The 17,734-nt window shown below is 45.2% G+C and overlaps 1 protein-coding gene across 1 annotated transcript; it reads right to left on the reverse strand.

The window, feature by feature from the left end:
• Positions 1-6,403: 6,403 nt before the first annotated feature.
• On the reverse strand, positions 6,404-7,793 carry NEUROD1 (neuronal differentiation 1). Its single transcript, XM_065750579.1, has 2 exons — positions 7,745-7,793; positions 6,404-7,486 (listed from the first exon to the last, which is right to left on the reverse strand). Exon 2 carries the CDS (start codon positions 7,475-7,477, stop codon positions 6,404-6,406), a length of 1,074 nt encoding a protein of 357 aa, XP_065606651.1. The 5' UTR covers positions 7,478-7,486; positions 7,745-7,793.
• Between the last annotated feature and the right edge of the window lie 9,941 nt (positions 7,794-17,734).

A 17,734-nucleotide genomic window follows, 5' to 3' on the forward strand; every position in this document is an offset into this window, starting at 1 on the left:
AGATTTTTATTCAAATTCAGTGGACATATGAACACATATAGGTGAGAAGACCCGTTCAGCCCTTAATAAGGAATAAACTGAAGGACATTTGACATGAGAATATTTCAAGTTAAGTTTTGCTACTTTTTATAAGTATTTTAACATTTTTGGAATGTAAGTGCTTAATTTTTTCCACACAGAACAACTATCTTTGCATTTAATACTCATCCTTCGGATTCATAGTGAGAAACCATGCAGTGCACAACATCTTATTCTTCAGCAGTGCTGTATAAGACATACATGTTGTCTTTTTTTTTTCCAGTGACAATTACAGGCAGAATGCATATTTTTACAGTATACCAGGTATAATGTATCATAGAACTGAATCTACAAGAGGTCTTCATTCAGTATTCTAGTTTGAAACCAGGTTTACTCTATTTACTTTAGAGCCTATTGAGCTGCCTCATTAAGTGTCTTATTATTGTTCATTTTTGCGAAAAAGGCTCATAAGAGCAGCAAAGGTCAAAAGGAGTAGGGGCCTGCATAAAGGGAAAACATGGTGCTGTCAGGGGCCATTTCTCCCTGAGAGGACACCAGGTGAGCACAGCAGGTCCCTCCCAGCCCATACGCAATACCTGGTGAAACAGTTCAGGGCTGGTGCCAGTATCATCCAGGAGGAAACCTGCAGCAAAGAAACAAGGCTAAGGCCAGGCCACTGGTCTGGCTCTTCTCCTGCTAGGACTGTGGCTGTTAGGAGCCAGCATCTTACAACATCTCTGTAGAAGGGAGTGAACGCACCTAGGCTGAACTTAAATAGAGCTCTGAGCCCTTGGGCAGGCTGCAGATGTGGCTGATCAGGGCTCCTCAGTGCCCTTAGTGTTGTAGCAGCCAGAAACATAAAGGGAGAGCATCAAGAGTGCAGGGAAGGCAGGCTGCCCACAGGGGACCTGACAGTGACTACCAGACAGGTAGGTCTCATGTCCTTCAAGGCAAAGCCACGTGCAGCCAACCTCAGCCAAAGCTCCAGGTAGCCAGACAACTCTGTGCAAAGAAGTAGGCCCAGTGCTCCACTGGAAGTGGAGTTAGCAGGTCAGGGCTGATGACAGCAGCTTTGGCATCACCAGTCTGGCAGGTACCAGGGAGTTTGTGGTGACTGGGCAGGCCAAAGTGAAGCCGGACTGTTTGTCAGGCTGCGGAGATCCCCCTTGGGGTTTCTCAGAGCTGGATCTCTGAAGACCAGAGTAGATAATGCATGTCTATATGCTGGCCTTGCAGACAAGTGGCTGAACTACATGAAGGGAATACCCTTGGCCCTGACAAGAAGCAGCAGGGAACAAGCTTCTCCTCAGCTAATAGCATTCCTCGCCAGACAGAGGAAGCCATCTCTCACTGTGCAGGTTCTAAGAAATAGTAGGAGTCTCAAAAATCTCATCCAGGAAAACTTAGTGAAGAAAGAGAAGAGGCTAGACAGCTCCCTGCAAGAAGCAGCAAGAGAGAAAAGCACAACTAACAATTACTGGAGGAGAGCAACAAGGTAAAGAAAACTGTTGGAAAATAAATCCTCTAACTCAAGGCAAGGGGTAGAAAAATGTAGGTGAGAAATCAGAAGGCCAGGTTTTGATTAAAGGGTAATATGATTCTGGTATTGGGGAATGGATAAGACAAGAGAAGGTGATGCTGTGAGGAAGACATCATTTGCTCTTTCTTGAGGATTGGCTTAGATATTCCTGGTAGCTGCCTGTTTCACCAGCCAGATGAATAAATCTCTAGATTTGCTTCTGGATAAATATGAATTTTGAAGTTGGCAGCATCTCCTTTGTTCATGTTTTTCTGGCTACTGTGTTTATGCAATAAAGAGTGGGTGTGTGGTCAGTTATACTTCAGGTTTTCATTCACAAATATTAGCTCTCATAAGTGTTTTTTCTTTTTGCATTGCTCCTATAGAAAAGAATTTACTAGAACTATCAATGTTAATTAATCTCTGTTGTTTTTCTTTGATTTGAAAGAAGAAATATTAAGCAGAACACTGAGCTTTTTATAAGTAAGGTCAAAAATAATTTTGCAGAAAAAAAAAAGTAGTAGTAATAGTCTGTAGAAGAGAGCATTGCTATTATTACGTATTTAGTCTGTATGCCTGAAAAGGAAGATGAAAACATCCAGAAGGAAAAGGTGGAAAAAGATAAACATGAAGATAAAGGAGAGCAGATAAGGAAAACAAAGCCTGATGTTTAGAAGTGGTCAAGTTGGTTTAACACTGATGACTGCAAAGAGTAAAACAAGGACTGAAAAAAAGATTGCATGGGAAAAAGAAGAAACAGGAATGCAGTATGAAGATGAAGTTCAAGAGTACTAGGATTTGAAATCAATCTTGATAAAAATAATAGAATAATAATAATGTAAAAAAAAAAAGGAAAAAAAAAGAAAAAAAATCAGAGGAAAATGTGGTACTGGAAAGAAGTATAATACAAGAATGAGTTCACCAGAGAACGTTTCATTCTTTCTTTCCATTATGGTCACTAAGCTGTCTTATCTTAAAGATAATGACATTTTAAAATAAATCTTTTTAATAAAATTATATTGTCAACAAAATGTTGGCACATACCACAGATAGTAATATATTATATTTTATTTCACGCAAAATGCAGTAACTGTGCTCCAAACTACTACAGTCTAGGAAGCAGAAAGCCAGGGCTGAAAATCTGTGTTTTACATACCCTGTAGGCAACCTAAATACTTTAGAGAACGCTTTGAGAGCATTGTCAGTTTTAATTTTGTATTGCATAGCTTCTGACAGTTTGTTAAATACATGTATGAATTATTTAAAAAACACTTATGTACATATTTAAAGAACAGTCTATTTGTAGATCTTCATCTCATTGCTTCAATACGTAGTCACATGCTATATATTTCAAGACTTTATGTAATAGGGGATTTTCAGCCAAGGAATGAGTGCAAAGCATTTATAATTTCTGACATAATTACTATACAATCTGTCTTGGTGAATAAAAGCAAAGACCAATTTCTGCATATTTTCCCTGATACTTCACCAAGCAGGCTTTGATTTCCATGAGTTCTTCCTGAACAGTAACAAGTGAGAAATTAGAGATTAATCATTTAAATACTATGTGTATAAATGAGATAAGTAGCGCTTAGCTCTGTAATTTCAAAAACTATTTGATGAGGTTCTTCATCGTACAGAATACTGTATTGTTGATAACCTTGAATTTTTATGAGAGGGATGTGTTATATTTTTAATATGTCAAAAGCCATTGTTCAGGTCATGATGAATCCAGTTTTGATCAGTTAGAATGCTGAAATAAGTGCAATAATTTTGACTGTTATGGGTGATAGAAAAGGTTTGTTTTACTTGCTCTGAAGACATAGTACAATCATTTGTATCAAGACCTATTACCTGTTCTTTTTTATATTACTTTATTAACATTCTGGAACAATAACTACTCAAGAAATTAATATTCTGATTTCCTCTGGCATTTCAGGGCCCCTGGTATTCTTCAAAGCTCCAATTCTTCTCCACTCCTGGAGCCCTCCTGAAGGTACTGGCCCAGAGCCTGATGATATTCAGCCCCAACCTTTATTCATGGTCGGTAAAACCTGAGATTTCTGCCTCTTGAGCACTTTGTGGACATGAGCTCTTATGGCTGGGGCCTCAGCTATGCCACAGATGGTGGTGGGTCAGAACTTCCAGGCCCTAGCCTTTTGCTGCAGAAACCAAACAGGGCAGATCTGCTGGCTGGACTGTTATTGCTCATGCATTGTTCTCACAAAGATTGCATTGGTGTCTTCTCAAGCATACACTCACAACAGAACAATTTCTGCTGTCAGAGAAATATGGCATAAAGGAGAAGGGAATGGCCACTGGCCCCCAAAAGCAATAAAAATAGCATTCTAGGCCTTCATTGGATTATCCAGTATATATGTGGGGATGACTCAACCCCTCAGTTTCCTTCACATGAGGAAGTTAGATAATCCCACTATAGCCTTAGTTAATTAGTGATACGTTCACAGGAGAGGGATGGTATGAGTAATTCTTTCCTTTGAAAGAGACCTCGATAGACCTTCCCAAGGGAGTCATGAGCAGGCATCTCAGGACTTAGCCTCATATTAACAACAAAAACCCTAAATACTGGGGAGACAGCAGGAGCAGAACCTAAATAAATAAATAGGTAGATAAAAACAACTCCAGTATATTACAGGTGAAAAAAAAACAAAAACTTAAACTAATGGAAATCACAAAACTCACAAGTGATTTTCAAAATGGAGCCTCCAGTTACCAAAATGCCTAATTAATTTCCTGATTAAATTGCTCATAACATTAAAATGTTATTTCCTCTTAAGTATAGCAGTAGCAAACAGCCAAGAAAGCCTAGGTGGATCTTTTAAGTAAATTGCATTGGCTAAAGGAGTTGGATTTAGTTACTAATTGGGAAAAAAAGGAAAAAAAGTAATTGAAAAGGTTTCTTGTGGTTTGGAAATGCCTTCCAAATATTCATTAAACATTTAAGTGACTAAATTTGCAGAATATGTTCCTGACATTGGCACTGATTCTGCTGTATTTCTCTCATCAGATGGAAGTACTGTGTGTTATGCAGAGTGCATTCATGCATAAACAATATCATTTTCATAAATTAAAACCTCCCCTGCAGAAGGAACATCTGTGCCTGCCTTTGAATAAAAGATGGTGGCATGCGAGTTGCCCCTTGACTGGAAGAATCCTTGTCTTGGTGAAGGAGGCACGTAACCAAACGCCAAACAAGCTTGGGTCGGTCCTTCAGCTCCATCTGAGCATGGGTGCGCCCTCCCGTTACCGGGATCTCTGCAGCGCTGCATCACCCAGGGGAGGGAGGCTGATAGGGAGCAGCCCCCTGCCACCCCCCCCCCCTTCCCACCCCGCTGCCCCGGCCGGGCCGTGCCCAAGCGGCCCGCGAGTTTTCTGCAGGCTTCGAGGAAGGGCAGCGGCTGCCTGCGTGCGGGGAAGCCTCGCTGCCGTCGGGCGCCGACCTGTTGCTGACTGCGGCCGCTTCCCGCGGGTCGCACCTAGCCCCGCGGAGCGCGTCGAACCGCGGCCCCGTCCTCCCGCTGCCGGGCAGCCCCGCTGCGAGCACCCTGCCCGGCCCGGCCCCCCGCCCGGCGCTGCAAGCAAGAAGCCGCGTGGTTGGTTTGTTCTTGTTGATATTGTTTTTAAGGTCCAATTTTATTCTACAAATAATATAAGTGTCGCACCTTCCATGAGCTATCCGAATAAAACAATAATCCCATAGGAATTACTTACACGAATAAAATAAAATAAAATAAAATCACATTGAAGGAGAAATGCAACATTCGACCAAATGTTCAATACTAGGCTGTTGCAAAAGGATGGACATTTCCTAAAATTCCAGTGTGCATTACACCATAATATACAGGATTACAAACAAAATTACAGTACAGATTTGATTCCAGTTGAACCAGCGTTACATTTCAAACAGCACTTATTCTGGACTGCATTGTACATGCAATAGCTATTGTTCTAATTACGGATTAAATGGTTTGAATTTGTTTCAAGCCACCGTACTAATCGACTACAATAGGTAAATAGCCCGACTCCAACGACCTGCTCAGCTTTAGGTTCTGAGTGATGAGACGAGCAAATGACAACCACGGATCGTGTGAATATGTCTAAAATCATGCAGTTACAGCATCCGGAAACACCGAGAGCTTCAAGTTCTCTGCAGAAGAGGGGGAAAAAAAAACAACCCACCACGGGATGCCAAGGGGCTCAAAGACTAAAAAGAAACAGTGCAAATTGTATGTGATAGTCAAGCAGCTTTTGATTTCAAAAGGGTGTTGGCATTTGCTTATAGTATTTATATACAAGTTTGTGCAAGTCATAGGTTGAACTGATATGTTTTAATAGAAAATAAGTCTCTCGTTCTTCTATCTTCTCAAGAGCTGGGGGTCTGGTTCTGATCGTAAGGGGGAAAAGGAAAAAAGAAGAAAAAAAAGAACAAAAAAGACTTTCATGGGGAAAAAAACTGCCCGGATTGCGCTTTGATTTTTTTGTTTTTGTTTTCTTTAACGATTTGAAAGGAAAGCAGTGCTAAGGCAACAGAACTTCACTAAGCACTTTTCTGCTGGTTTAAATTAGTTAAATTATTTCGTATAAATTAGATATAATTCTACCTTTCCGATATGTATAAAAATTGATGAAGCTGCATGGTTTAAAATAGGAAATCCACGTTATAAAAAGTCATTAAAAATTCTGTACAAAAACCACAACAAAATAATTCGGCGCGGGAAAGGTAACAAGTAGTAAAACGTTGGTTGAAAAATAGAGATCTCATATATATTTTGTAATTGGCCCATCGCGAGGTTAAAAATTGCATAGATCCGAATTATTGCTGGTGGCCCCGCTCGGCGGCGGCGCTCACTCGTGGAAGATGGCGCTGAGCTGCGCGCTCAGGACGCGCTCGTGGTGCGGGTGCCCCTCGTAGGGCGCCAGGCCGTCGGCAGGCAGCTCGCAGCGGGCGGCGGCGCCCGAGAAGACGGCGGCGTGCGCGGGCGCGGCGGGCAGCGGCCCGGCGGGGTAGTGCATGGTAAAGGCGTAGCTCTTGTCGAAGTCGGCGGCGGGCTCGTGCTTGAAAGAGAAGTTGCCGTTGATGCTGAGGGGCGGGCTGAGCGGGCCGTCGAAGGCGGGGCCGGCGCCCTCGGGCAGGCCGCCCTCGAAGAACGGCTCGAGCGCGGCGCCGTAGGCGTGCGGCGGCTTGAGGTGGAAGAGGTGGGAGCTGTCCATGGTGCCGTAGGGCGGACTGGGCAGCCCCGGCGACGCGTAGGGGAAGGGCGGCGGCGCGAAGGGCGCTCCCGCGGGCGGCAGGTGCGGGACGGCGTCCGCGCTCTGCTCGGGCAGGAACGTCCGCGGGTTGAGCTGCAGGCAGCCGGCCACCAGGTTGGTGGTGGGCTGCGAGAGGCCCTTGCACAGCGTCTGCACGAAGGAGACCAGGTCGGGGCTCTTGCCGGAGCGCAGGATCTCAGACAGCGCCCAGATGTAGTTCTTGGCCAGGCGCAGAGTCTCGATCTTGGAGAGTTTCTGCGTCTTGGAGTAGCAGGGCACGACCTTGCGCAGGTTGTCCAAGGCCGCGTTCAGCCCGTGCATGCGGTTGCGCTCCCGCGCATTGGCCTTCATGCGACGCAGCTTGAAGCGCTCCAGGCGCGCCTTGGTCATCTTCTTCTTCTTGGGGCCGCGCCGCTTGGGCTTCTGCTCGTCGTCCTCCTCCTCCTCTTCTTCTTCCTCCTCCTCGTCCAGCTCGTCCTCCTCGTCCTCCTCCTCGCCGTTCCGCAGCACGTCCTCTTCAGCCTCGCCGTGCAGAGCCTCCAGGTCCTCCTCCTTCTTGTCAGCCTCGGGCCCGTCGGCGGGCGGGCTCAGGCACCCCGCCGCCCAGCCGGGGGTGACCTGCGCCTGCGGCTCGCCCGCCGTCCCGCTCTCGCTGTACGACTTGGTCATGGCGAGCGCCTGCAGGACAGGGACAGCGGCAGTCAGTGGCACCGCTCGGAGCAGGGCGGGCGGCGGGGCGTCGCGGGATGGGAGCGGAGCACGGAAGGACAGCACCGGGGAACGGGGACGGTCTCGGGGACACCGCTCCTCCCGCCGCCCGCACACCGACGCCGCGCACAGCCCGCGCGTACAGGTGCTGGCTCCGCGCCCCTGCCCGACTGCTCCCGCTCGGCGCGTATCCCCGTCCAGGTGCCCACCCCGTTCCGGTCCCGTTACCTCCGTTCTCAGCCTCTTCCGCGCGGTGACGGTCGCATAACCCCGCCGCCGTCCGCCGGCGCGCTCCGGGTACGAGGGCGCGGTGCGTCGTTCCGAGGGCACAGAGCCGGCTGCCCCGGTTTTATAGCGGGGCCGGCGGAGCGCGGCGGCGGCGGGCGGGGGGCCGGGCCCGGGGCCGCGCCGCTCGCCCCCGCCCAGCGCGCCTGCGCCCGCCCCCCGCGGCGCCGCGCCCCGCCCCGCGCCCCGCCCCGCCCCGCGGCCGCCGCGGCACGCGCCAGATGGCCGCTCAACGTCCGGCGCCGCGCCGCGCCCCACGTGATGCCCCCATTTGTATGCGGCCCCGCGCCCGGCCGCCCGCCGTGCCGCCCCGCCCCCGGTGGTGGCCCGCCGGGCGCTGCCATCTGTTAGCGACACGCGCGTACCGCGCCCATTGTTCCGGGCCGGCGGCGGGCGCGGAGCTCGGACGGCGCGGGAGGGGCGGCGCGGGGCCGTGGGCAGCGACACCCGGGGGGACCCGTCGGGAGTATGGCGGCAGCGGGAGGGGGCTAAGCTGGGCGCCGGGAGCGGTGACAGTTCGGGGTGTTCGTGTGACGGGCGCGGAACGACGCACGAGGCGGGACGGGCGGCCCGGAGCGCGGCGCGGAGGCGAGGAGCGGCAGCTCCGTGCCGCACGTCGGGGCCGAGCCGTGAGCTCGTTCCCGGCCGCATTCTGCTGCTCCCGCAGCTCTCCCGGTCCCGGTCCTGTCGCCCCGTCTCTCTCCGCAGCCCCCTGGTGTCATCGCTCCGAGCGACTCTCTCCCCCGAACCACAGACTCCTCCTCCTCCATCTGCCTTGTTTGGCTGCTGCTTATTTCCCCCACCCGAGCCTTCCTTTTCTTTTCCTTTTCCCCTTTTTCCCCCTTCCTTTGTTTTTCTCCTTTTTTTTTTTCCTTTTTATTTTTCCCCCATTTCTCTTCCACTTCCGCCACCCCTTCTCCCTTTCTTATTTTTCTTACTCTTTTTCCTTTTTACCCTTTCTTCCTCTCCCACTTTTCCCCCTTTTTCCTCTCACACTTTTCCTGCTTTTTTTTTCGTTTTCCTCTCTTTCCTTTTTCTTTCTTCTTCCTCTATTTCTTCTTTTATTTTTTTCTCCTCCCCGCCTTTTAATTTTTCATTTCTTCTCTTTCATTTTTCTCTTTTTTTTTTGGGGGGGGGGAGGCTTTTTCCCTCATTTTCTCTTTTTCCTTTTTTCTTTTCCTTTCTTCCCCCATTTTCTCCCTTTTTCTTCCTCTTTTTTCTCCGTCTTTTTTTCTTCCTTTTCCCCTTCTTTTCGCTTTTCGCTCATTTATTAGTTTATATTTTTCCTTTTGTTGTTGCTTTTCGTTTTTTCTTTTTTTCATAACTTTTTCCTTCCCCCGTTCCCTCTCTCACTACTCCTGTTTCTCCCGTCCTCTCTCGCCCCCCGCAGCGCTGCACGCGGCCCGACAAAGCCCCTGCCGCTTCCCCCCCCTAATCCCCCACGGCCAGGGCTCAGCTGCCGCCCCCGGCCCGACTCTGGAGGGCTTCGGGAGAGCTGTGACCACCGGGGCGGGGGAGGCCGGGGCCGATCTGCGAAACGCAGTGTCCGGAGCTCCAACTCGCTCCCAGGGAAATCTCCGGGGTTTGCGGCATTATCTTAATTAAGATAATTGATTCATATTGCACCTGCGAGAGTGCGGGAGGAGGATGCCTCCTCCCTAAATAGCTCCGAGCTACGGCGAGCGGGAGCCACGCTCCTCACTTAGCGCGTGATTTACAGCCGGGCGCTCTCCGACGTGCTGCTCGCCTTCGCCGCAGTCTCCCCATGCAGCCGAAGGTGTTTAAAACCCCTCCAAGTGTCACCGCCGCTCCGCCGAAGCTCCCCCGAGCCCTGCAGAGGGGAACGCGGCCCCGAACGCGGCCGTGGCCCTGGGGTTGGGAGAGCGGTGCGGGACAGCGCGGTTCGGACGGGTGCGGGGCCGCTGCGGCTCGTTCTCCCCTTCCGGACGTGGCATATTGCGCTGAGGCTTTCGCCGCTAGGTAAATGATGTTGTTTTAATTCTATAAATGTAAACTTCTATTTAGTTAATGGAAAAGACATCGCCACCGCGGTGTAATTATCAGCTTTTTAAATGACTCTTTTAGTCGAGTACACAGAATTACGGAATCACAATAGATTGAAAGTATCGTTCAAATTGATTAAAAACCAAAAACAAATCAGAGGAGTACGTACCATTAAAGCGAATGTCTAAACCGCAGCGGCAGGCCGAGCCACGGCTTAAATAACATCGGCAGCCGCTCCGGTGTCAGAGCTCTGCCGTCATTAGGAAAAAGGATTCTTATCAGACGGGATTTAGATGCCGTTATAACTGCAAAATCTAATTATTTTTGATCCAGGCATTTACTCCCAGAGTCCCACCTTGTTTAAATAAAGTGTTTTCTTTCCTCTTGAACAAATGCATTTCCATTTGAATTAAATATTGATAATTTGACCTTTTAGTTCCTTTAACTAATCAAAAGGAGAAAAAAAAATCCAAACGTGGATCCTAGTGCCTGGCCCTGGTGGGTCTTTCCGCTTGAATAGACACTGAGATTAAATGAGTCAAACTTCCTCTTTCATTGCACTCTCTTTGCACTAATTGCTTATGCAAAAATGCAGATTTGTATTAATTAGTAACTCCACTGATTACTTCGGTGGTATTTCCACGTAATAAATCATGCTGCAGACACAATTTTTGGCACGTCCCCAATAGTGGCTCAGGATGCAATAAGTTTTCCATATTAAATAAAATCTTAGCCTAAATCTACCTTTTCGTTGCAGGTACACTGTGTACCACCTGCTGTACGCACCTGCTACGGGAAATTACCTTATGTCCCTGGCAAGCCTTTTTCCTTCCCCTAATAATGCTCTGTTCTTCACAGAGTGTAGGCTTCAAAATGTGAATCATGAATCGCAGAATCCAAGGACTAGATAAATCTGATGTTATTTTTAACCCTTTCACTTGAACAATGCTCATTTTAAAAGGTATGAAGCCTATTTAAGATGCATCAGATACAAGTTTTTTTTTTGTTGTTTTTTTTGTTTTTTTCCTTCCCCTTCCTGTGTCCAGCTATTGGAGCTTATTTTCTAGCCATTCCCGACATTGCCAAAATTATAATGTAGAAAAACATTTTTTCTGTTTTGTTTTTTTTCCCTCCCTTCTGCAGAGACTGAACCCTTACAAACAGGGCTCCTCAACTGGTGTCCGTGTCAGGTACTGGGTCCTCAGCAGAAACAGGACTCCCCCAGCACCACCACAGCACTGACACGTTGCTGACTGTGCTCCTTCCCCCCCAGATTGTGAGCTAGTGTAAGACTCCCCAGAGTGCTCAGGCTGATGGGCCCAGTGTCTAGGGTATACAGCTGGAAAAACCCTTCCAAAAGTTTCAAAACCCACTCCCAAAAGTGCCCTTCTATCTGTTCCCTTCACACAGTGTTCTCTGAGTGTCACACCTTTTAGTCAATGCATCACACAATGTGGATCACAGCATGCAACACCTGCTGGTTTGGCACTTGGGAAGAGAGTAAGAGCTTCCAAAAGAAGCAGGCGCAAGTGTCCTTTCCTGTAGGTGATGACTGTGGGCACAGAGCCTAAAACCCCTTTGCCTCTCTCTGGAGCATCTCACCCATGCACGGTACTGCTGCTGCCAGCGGGAGCCGGCCTTTGGCCCCGGTCTAACCAGCGCAGTGGGGTGGAAGAGCAGCAAACACAGGTGCCAGCAGATTATCCAAAGCTTTGCTGAGATTAAAATCTTGTCTCAATATGAGTTATTGCATATTCTCTAAATAGAAATCTCCTTAGTGGTGGCTTTAAAAGGTCTGCTTTTGTTTTCCCTTATGAGAAAATTATGGTTGAACCTTAGACTATAGACATAATAGTTTATGCATTCATTCCCTATAGCTGCATGAGATGAACATTTTGCAAATCTTTTGCAGTTTCTAGCAAAAATATTGGTTCTTTCAATGCTCCTTTCTTGAAGAGATAAAGCAAAAAATCAAAACGCTCTTACTATGTTACACAAAAAAATGATCCTGATTAATTTCAGAATGTGGTTACTTATTTTAGTAATATCCTGAGAACAAAGCAAGGAAGGTTAAATCAATGATCCAGTGGGATGGAAAAAGAGATTCAAATAATCATTAAATCTTATTACATAATGCAGCTTTGTTTTTACCTCTCAGAGTGAGTTCACACCTAAGTTTGGGCTCTGAGCACTCCACAGCAAGCTGGGCATGATGAAGCATCAGTCGTTTCCCATCACAGCACAGTGTAATCTCAACATCTGTAGAACCAAACTGGTCAGATGAAACTCCTGTTAAGCATTGCAAGTGTATAGGAGAATATTCTAAGTTTCATACGTATTATATAAAGGAGGATATTCTACATTGTATACAGCACCGCATTCTGAGAAGTTGTCTTCCAAAGTCATTCCTATCATCACCTTACAAGTTGCCCCCATAACTGCCCCCATAAACAGTGTAGGATACTCCTAAGAATCTTGTCACCAGGTACTGCTCTTTGTGGACGCTCCAGGGACATTCCAGCTGTGAGTGTGCTTTGCCCAGCACTCAGCAGGCACTCAGGATGGTGCCTCAGCCTGTTAGCCACAAAGGACAAAGTGAGCATCAGGTAACAAGTCTTGATAATTTTTACCAATGACACAGTACTTGATCTTGAATTAAATCTCTGCTGAACCTGGTGCATGCCACGTATTAGGTCTGTTAGGAGAGATGTCATTATTCTCCTTGGCCTTGCACAGTGCTAGCACTGCACAGCATTTATGGCAGGAGGCAGAGGGAATTAGAGTCATTGCATTGCATTGTTCCTGCTAGCAAAGCCTGCAAACAAATCCATACTGTACCATTATCTCTGATGTGAACTCCATGGAACAATGGTTTGAAGCTGAAGAAGCTACACAATGAAGACATTTGGTAGTGAGCCTCCAATGCCCTTTTCTTCCACTTCCCATCATGATTAGAGTCTTGTACTATCTTAACTCTTTCTATTGTAATTATGACCTGCTCTCATTTCATATCATATCCCCCAAACTCCCTCCCCCACTAACTGGAGGCAATCTTAATATTCACTTAAATTAGTTATATACTTGCTAATACCCTATGACAGATACCCAGCACAAAATACACAAAATTAGCCTGCAATAAGTCTGAGGACTCTCTAAGACAAGTATCCATTAAGATCAAAAAGAAGACTGAAATATAAAATATTTTATTATAGAAACTTGTGTAAAATTCACTTTGTGTGAAATTTCAGTAAGGAGGATGTAAGGAGACAAGCACCTGAGACTTACAAACCTTGTTCACATGCTCAGTGTATGAAAATTGATTGACTTGAAGTAACTGTGGAGTAAAATGACAGACTAGGAGTGACATACAAGCAGACTGCCAGGTGTCCTCTGGAGGAAGGCTGGCTTTACAGCGTTATGGCAGGAGCAGTTGTTGAAGCAATGGCTAATTGTTTTCTGGAGGAATTTGTCCTGGAGGAAAGGTCCTGAATGCAGAGTTTCTGCCCAGGGCTTTGGGAGAGAGCAGGCTTCTAAGGTGCTGGCACTGGAGCGTGCACTGCCATGTATACACACACTTCTCTTGCGCCTAGGCAGATCTGTAAGGACTCTTGCCTGGGAAAGTGTTACTTCTGAGGCCAGATGTCCTGGAAAGCTGTAACTCTTTGCTCTACCTTAGTACTCTTGGCAGAAGTTTCTTCTTGTGACTGAGCATTTCGATGGTTGATGTGGATTCCCATGAGGAGGAACAGGCCACTAAATCACTGTGCTTCCTCCACAGCTGAGCTCCAGTTACATGCCACGATGATAACATAAATATTTACTCATTTTGTCCCTCTTCACCCTTGTAAGAGGATAAGAGCATCTGGCCCTTTGTTAGCATTCTATTGTCAATTTGCTAGAGCATCCACTTGTTTATGCTGACTTACACGAGTACACATCAATAATTTTCCTCTCCACTTCTTGCAGAGTACCACCACTGCTGAACTAAGTGTTAAACCTGTCCACCAAATGGGAGTGGAGAATTCTCATCCAAGGGCTCACAGAGCTAAACAAGGCAGGGGAGAACAAATCTATGGGTTTTGCATTTCCATACATCTATCCTGGCACTTCACACTACAGTTTTTGCTACAATCTTTTTGGCAATGAAGAAAACCTCAGCATCAGAAGCAGGGTGCTGGAGAATTAGACCTAGCATCTTTTCAAATTGACTCGATGTGTTGGTGGAAGCAGAAATACTGAGTGAAGCAGTAAGGTTTATTTTTAAAGATCTGTTTCAAACTGTGATTTGCAGTTCTATGCTCATCTCATCTTTAGCTAGACTGGTGCTCTGCAAAACTACCAGTAAATAAAAGGGCTGTGTATTCTTTCTGAGATTAATTTAAAGCTTAAAGTTGTCTGTGTTGATTTTCATTTAGAGGTAGAAATCTCATTTAAGAGAAATTATTCCCTCCAGAATTCAAAGCAACTCTCAGCTCTTTTTTTTTTTAATACTATTTTAACTACTAGAAGGCTCAAAGTTCAAACAGCAAGAATCTCTCTCTGAATAAATTTGTATTTCTGTAATAAATTATACTTTAAAAGGAAAAAATGTAGGTATAGTCAATCTCTGCAATTTCAGTTGGTGCCAAGTGTATAAAGTTCTCAGGTAATTTATAGCCCATTTCTTCTTCTATCTATTCACAAGTACTTAAAAGTTTATTGGATCTGCTTGATTTCAAATGATCTGCATGCTCCGCAGCAGAACTACTGCATCCCCAGCCCTTGCTGTGAGGCTTTGCTCTGAAAAACAACAACAAAAAAAAAGTCTGAATGTGACAATGTAAATGCACACAACTTCAGGTGCACCAAGGATCTTAGTAAATGCAGGGCGATTGCTTATACCTCTCCTAACTCACGGATCTACAGAGTATGAAGCCAAGCATTATCTCGCTGAGCTTTTGAAAGATAAACATTCAATTTTTGCTGCCTTTTCATGTGCAGTCAGATAAATGTAACAGCTTGCTGTTTCTCAGAGAGGGAGGGCTCAGTCCTCCTGTCTCCTTTTCCATTCCTCCCTTTCCTTTGCTCTTATTACAGTAACTTGTCCCACCTTGTGAGCCAGAGCTGGTGGGACAGCTCAGAAGCACTCTCACCACTACAGGAGTTGCTGAGCCTCAACACAGATTGATAGGGTGCTGGTGTTTGGCAGGAAAGGGCAGCTGGGACCAAGATAAAGAGAAACCTGGAACAAGAAGGTGGGAGGTGGTCTTTTTATGCTGCAAGGAGATTCTGCACTGAGTCACTGTGTCTTAGGAAGCTGTACCATTTTAGCCGCTGAAGTGTGTAGGATGGACCTGCTTAAAACACGACTGGCATGAAGTCTCACTGGATGGCTTAAGTCCATTTCATCCTATGCATTGCACCATCCACTTAAGATGTGCTTCCCTCTCACTCCAAGCATATCCTCCTGTATCACCCAGCCTGAAGGACAGGTGGTACAAGGCTGTTTTGTTCTACATTTTAGTTTGATGAGATCAAAGAAACATAAAATATTTTTTGTTGGAAGGGACTTTAAACCCCACACAATTCCAATCCCCTGCCATGGGCAGGGCTGCCACCTACCAAATCAGACTGCCCAGGGCCCCATCCAACCAGATGTCAAATGCCTCCAGGGATGTGGTATCCAGTCTTGTTGGATTCTCTGGGCAATTTGATGTAGCTTTCATGCAGTAAGTGCACTGTTTGAATCAGAAAACAATTATTCAGTGGGAAAGAAAATATCACATCTGTACTTGTTTGCATTAATGTCACCCTTACACACATTCTAGAAGTGAAATAGCAATGCTCCATGAGTTTCATTTGTCCGTTTATAAGTAGGTTTCTATGTGTATGCTTGTATGTGTTGAAAAATAACAATGTATATGTCTTGGGCTATCATTTCCATTCATTATTTCCAGTTTACTACAGCTCCCAGGGAAGATCTGTTAGAAACTAGGACCTCATCATCTTAGGTCTTACCAGGGCAAAATTAAAGGCAATCTGATCCATTACCTCAGGGCAAGGAATATGCTGGCAAGCTGAACAATGATCTTTCATAGATCAGCAAATTCTATGTATAAAATTCTGTGTTGTCTCAGAGAAGTCAAATTCACAAACCATTTCTGAATTTGTGAAAATATAAAATAATTTTAAAAGTTCCTTTCTTGGAAGTATTTTTCTGATTTTTTTTTCCATGTTGCTCTCAAGTATGATGTTGAAGACTCAAACAGTCAAACAACCATCGTACCTTGTGAATGTCATTCTTAGCTTTGCCTATTACCTACATATGTTTCCTTTTTCTTAGGTCTTTTTATCAACTGTAATACTAATGAGCTTCTTTCAAATGTAAGAGTCTATGAGCAAAAAGGATGTTACTAAAAGTGATTTGTGATTGCTGCTTTCTGAAAGGATAATCAATTCACTTTGAATAGTGCTATACTTCTGTTGCAGCTCTACAACAACACGTGGAAACATTTTTGAAATATTAGTGGAAAATACTGAAGACATTCTAGTGACATGAGTATTTGCACTTTTTAATGTCATATCTAGTAAATAATAAAGAAGATACATATAAATATATTTGCTTCACAGAGAATTACAGTAAAAGTAAATTTCTGTCTGCTAACTAGTGATTTTGGATAGATCCCTATTGATTTAATGACAGCTGAACAGGTGTAAATCTACAGTCAGTAGTTAGAGCAAAACAAGAAATGACCAATGTATAATGTTTTTGTGGCAGAAGGCAATTTTAACAGAAAATCTAGAGATTAGATGATGGAAACTTGTTCATATTTCTTTCTCAGAAGTAGTTGTAGCTTCTCACAAAGTCTGATCAAAATGACTTCAGCATGAACCAAATTGTATGTAATCCTCAGGATTTCACTTTGTCCCTTTTGATGCTTCTCAGATAAGGCTTTATTTTGGAAAGTGTGGTGATACCACATTATCATCAACCATCACCAGTAAGTGCTAATTTTTATTACACTAAGCACAATTCTCCAGTTAGTCCATCTGTTAGTCACTTCTTCTGATATCTATTTTTGTTTGGGGTTTCTTTTTCCTCACAGCTTTCTTCTTGCTTTATTTAAGTAATGGTACACTTCTTTCTTTTTCTTTTTTTTTCTCTTTAAATTACATTTCTTGTTTTCAAGAGATTTTTTAGATTACTTCAGCATATAGTTTTAATAGTGTACGGGGATTCCTGAGTCATGGCTTGATCCATTGATTGAGTATGCTCCCGGTCAGCCCTGGGAGCACAGGTGAAGGCAATTCATTTGAGTAATCAAACACATTTAAGGACCTCATTTAAGGGCTGGCTGACAGTAAGGAAGGTGGTTTTGTTGGAGATCCCTCCTCTTAGAGTTCTTCTTGTATGGACCTAGATCCTCAGAAACAGGTGAGTTTGTTTTTTTTTTTTCTTTCCATTTTGTAATGTTATTTGTGCTAGCCTCTCTGTCTTTACAAATGTTGTGTTATGTCTCTATATCTGACTGTTTAGAAACTTTAACGTTTTGGTTTTTATACAGCAAAAAAAAAAAAAAAAAAAAACAACAAAAAACCAATCTCAATGTATTTTTGTAAGAAGTTGGGCTGGTCCACAAAGTTGATCCATGGAGTGGAATACCTTTCCTAAGAGGATACGTTGAGAGAGCTGGGGCTATTCAGTGTGCAGAAGAGAAGACTCCAGGGAGATCTGAGAGTAGCCTTGAAGGGTGGGCTGTGAGAAAGAAGGGGATAGACTCTTCGGAAGGGGCTTTTATGATGGAAAAGGAGAAATTATTTTGAACTAAAAGGGACACATAGATTGAATGATTGAATGCAAGGAATATGTTTTTTCATAAGATGATAGTGAAGGACGGGTATACGTTACCCAGAGATGTGACGTCCATACAAGTCCCATACAGCCCGCAG

The sequence above is a fragment of the Cyrtonyx montezumae genome, unplaced genomic scaffold (genome assembly GCF_038088225.1).
Source record: "Cyrtonyx montezumae isolate F1298 unplaced genomic scaffold, pur_monq_1.0 scaffold_7, whole genome shotgun sequence".
In the NCBI taxonomy this organism is placed as follows: domain Eukaryota; kingdom Metazoa; phylum Chordata; class Aves; order Galliformes; family Odontophoridae; genus Cyrtonyx; species Cyrtonyx montezumae.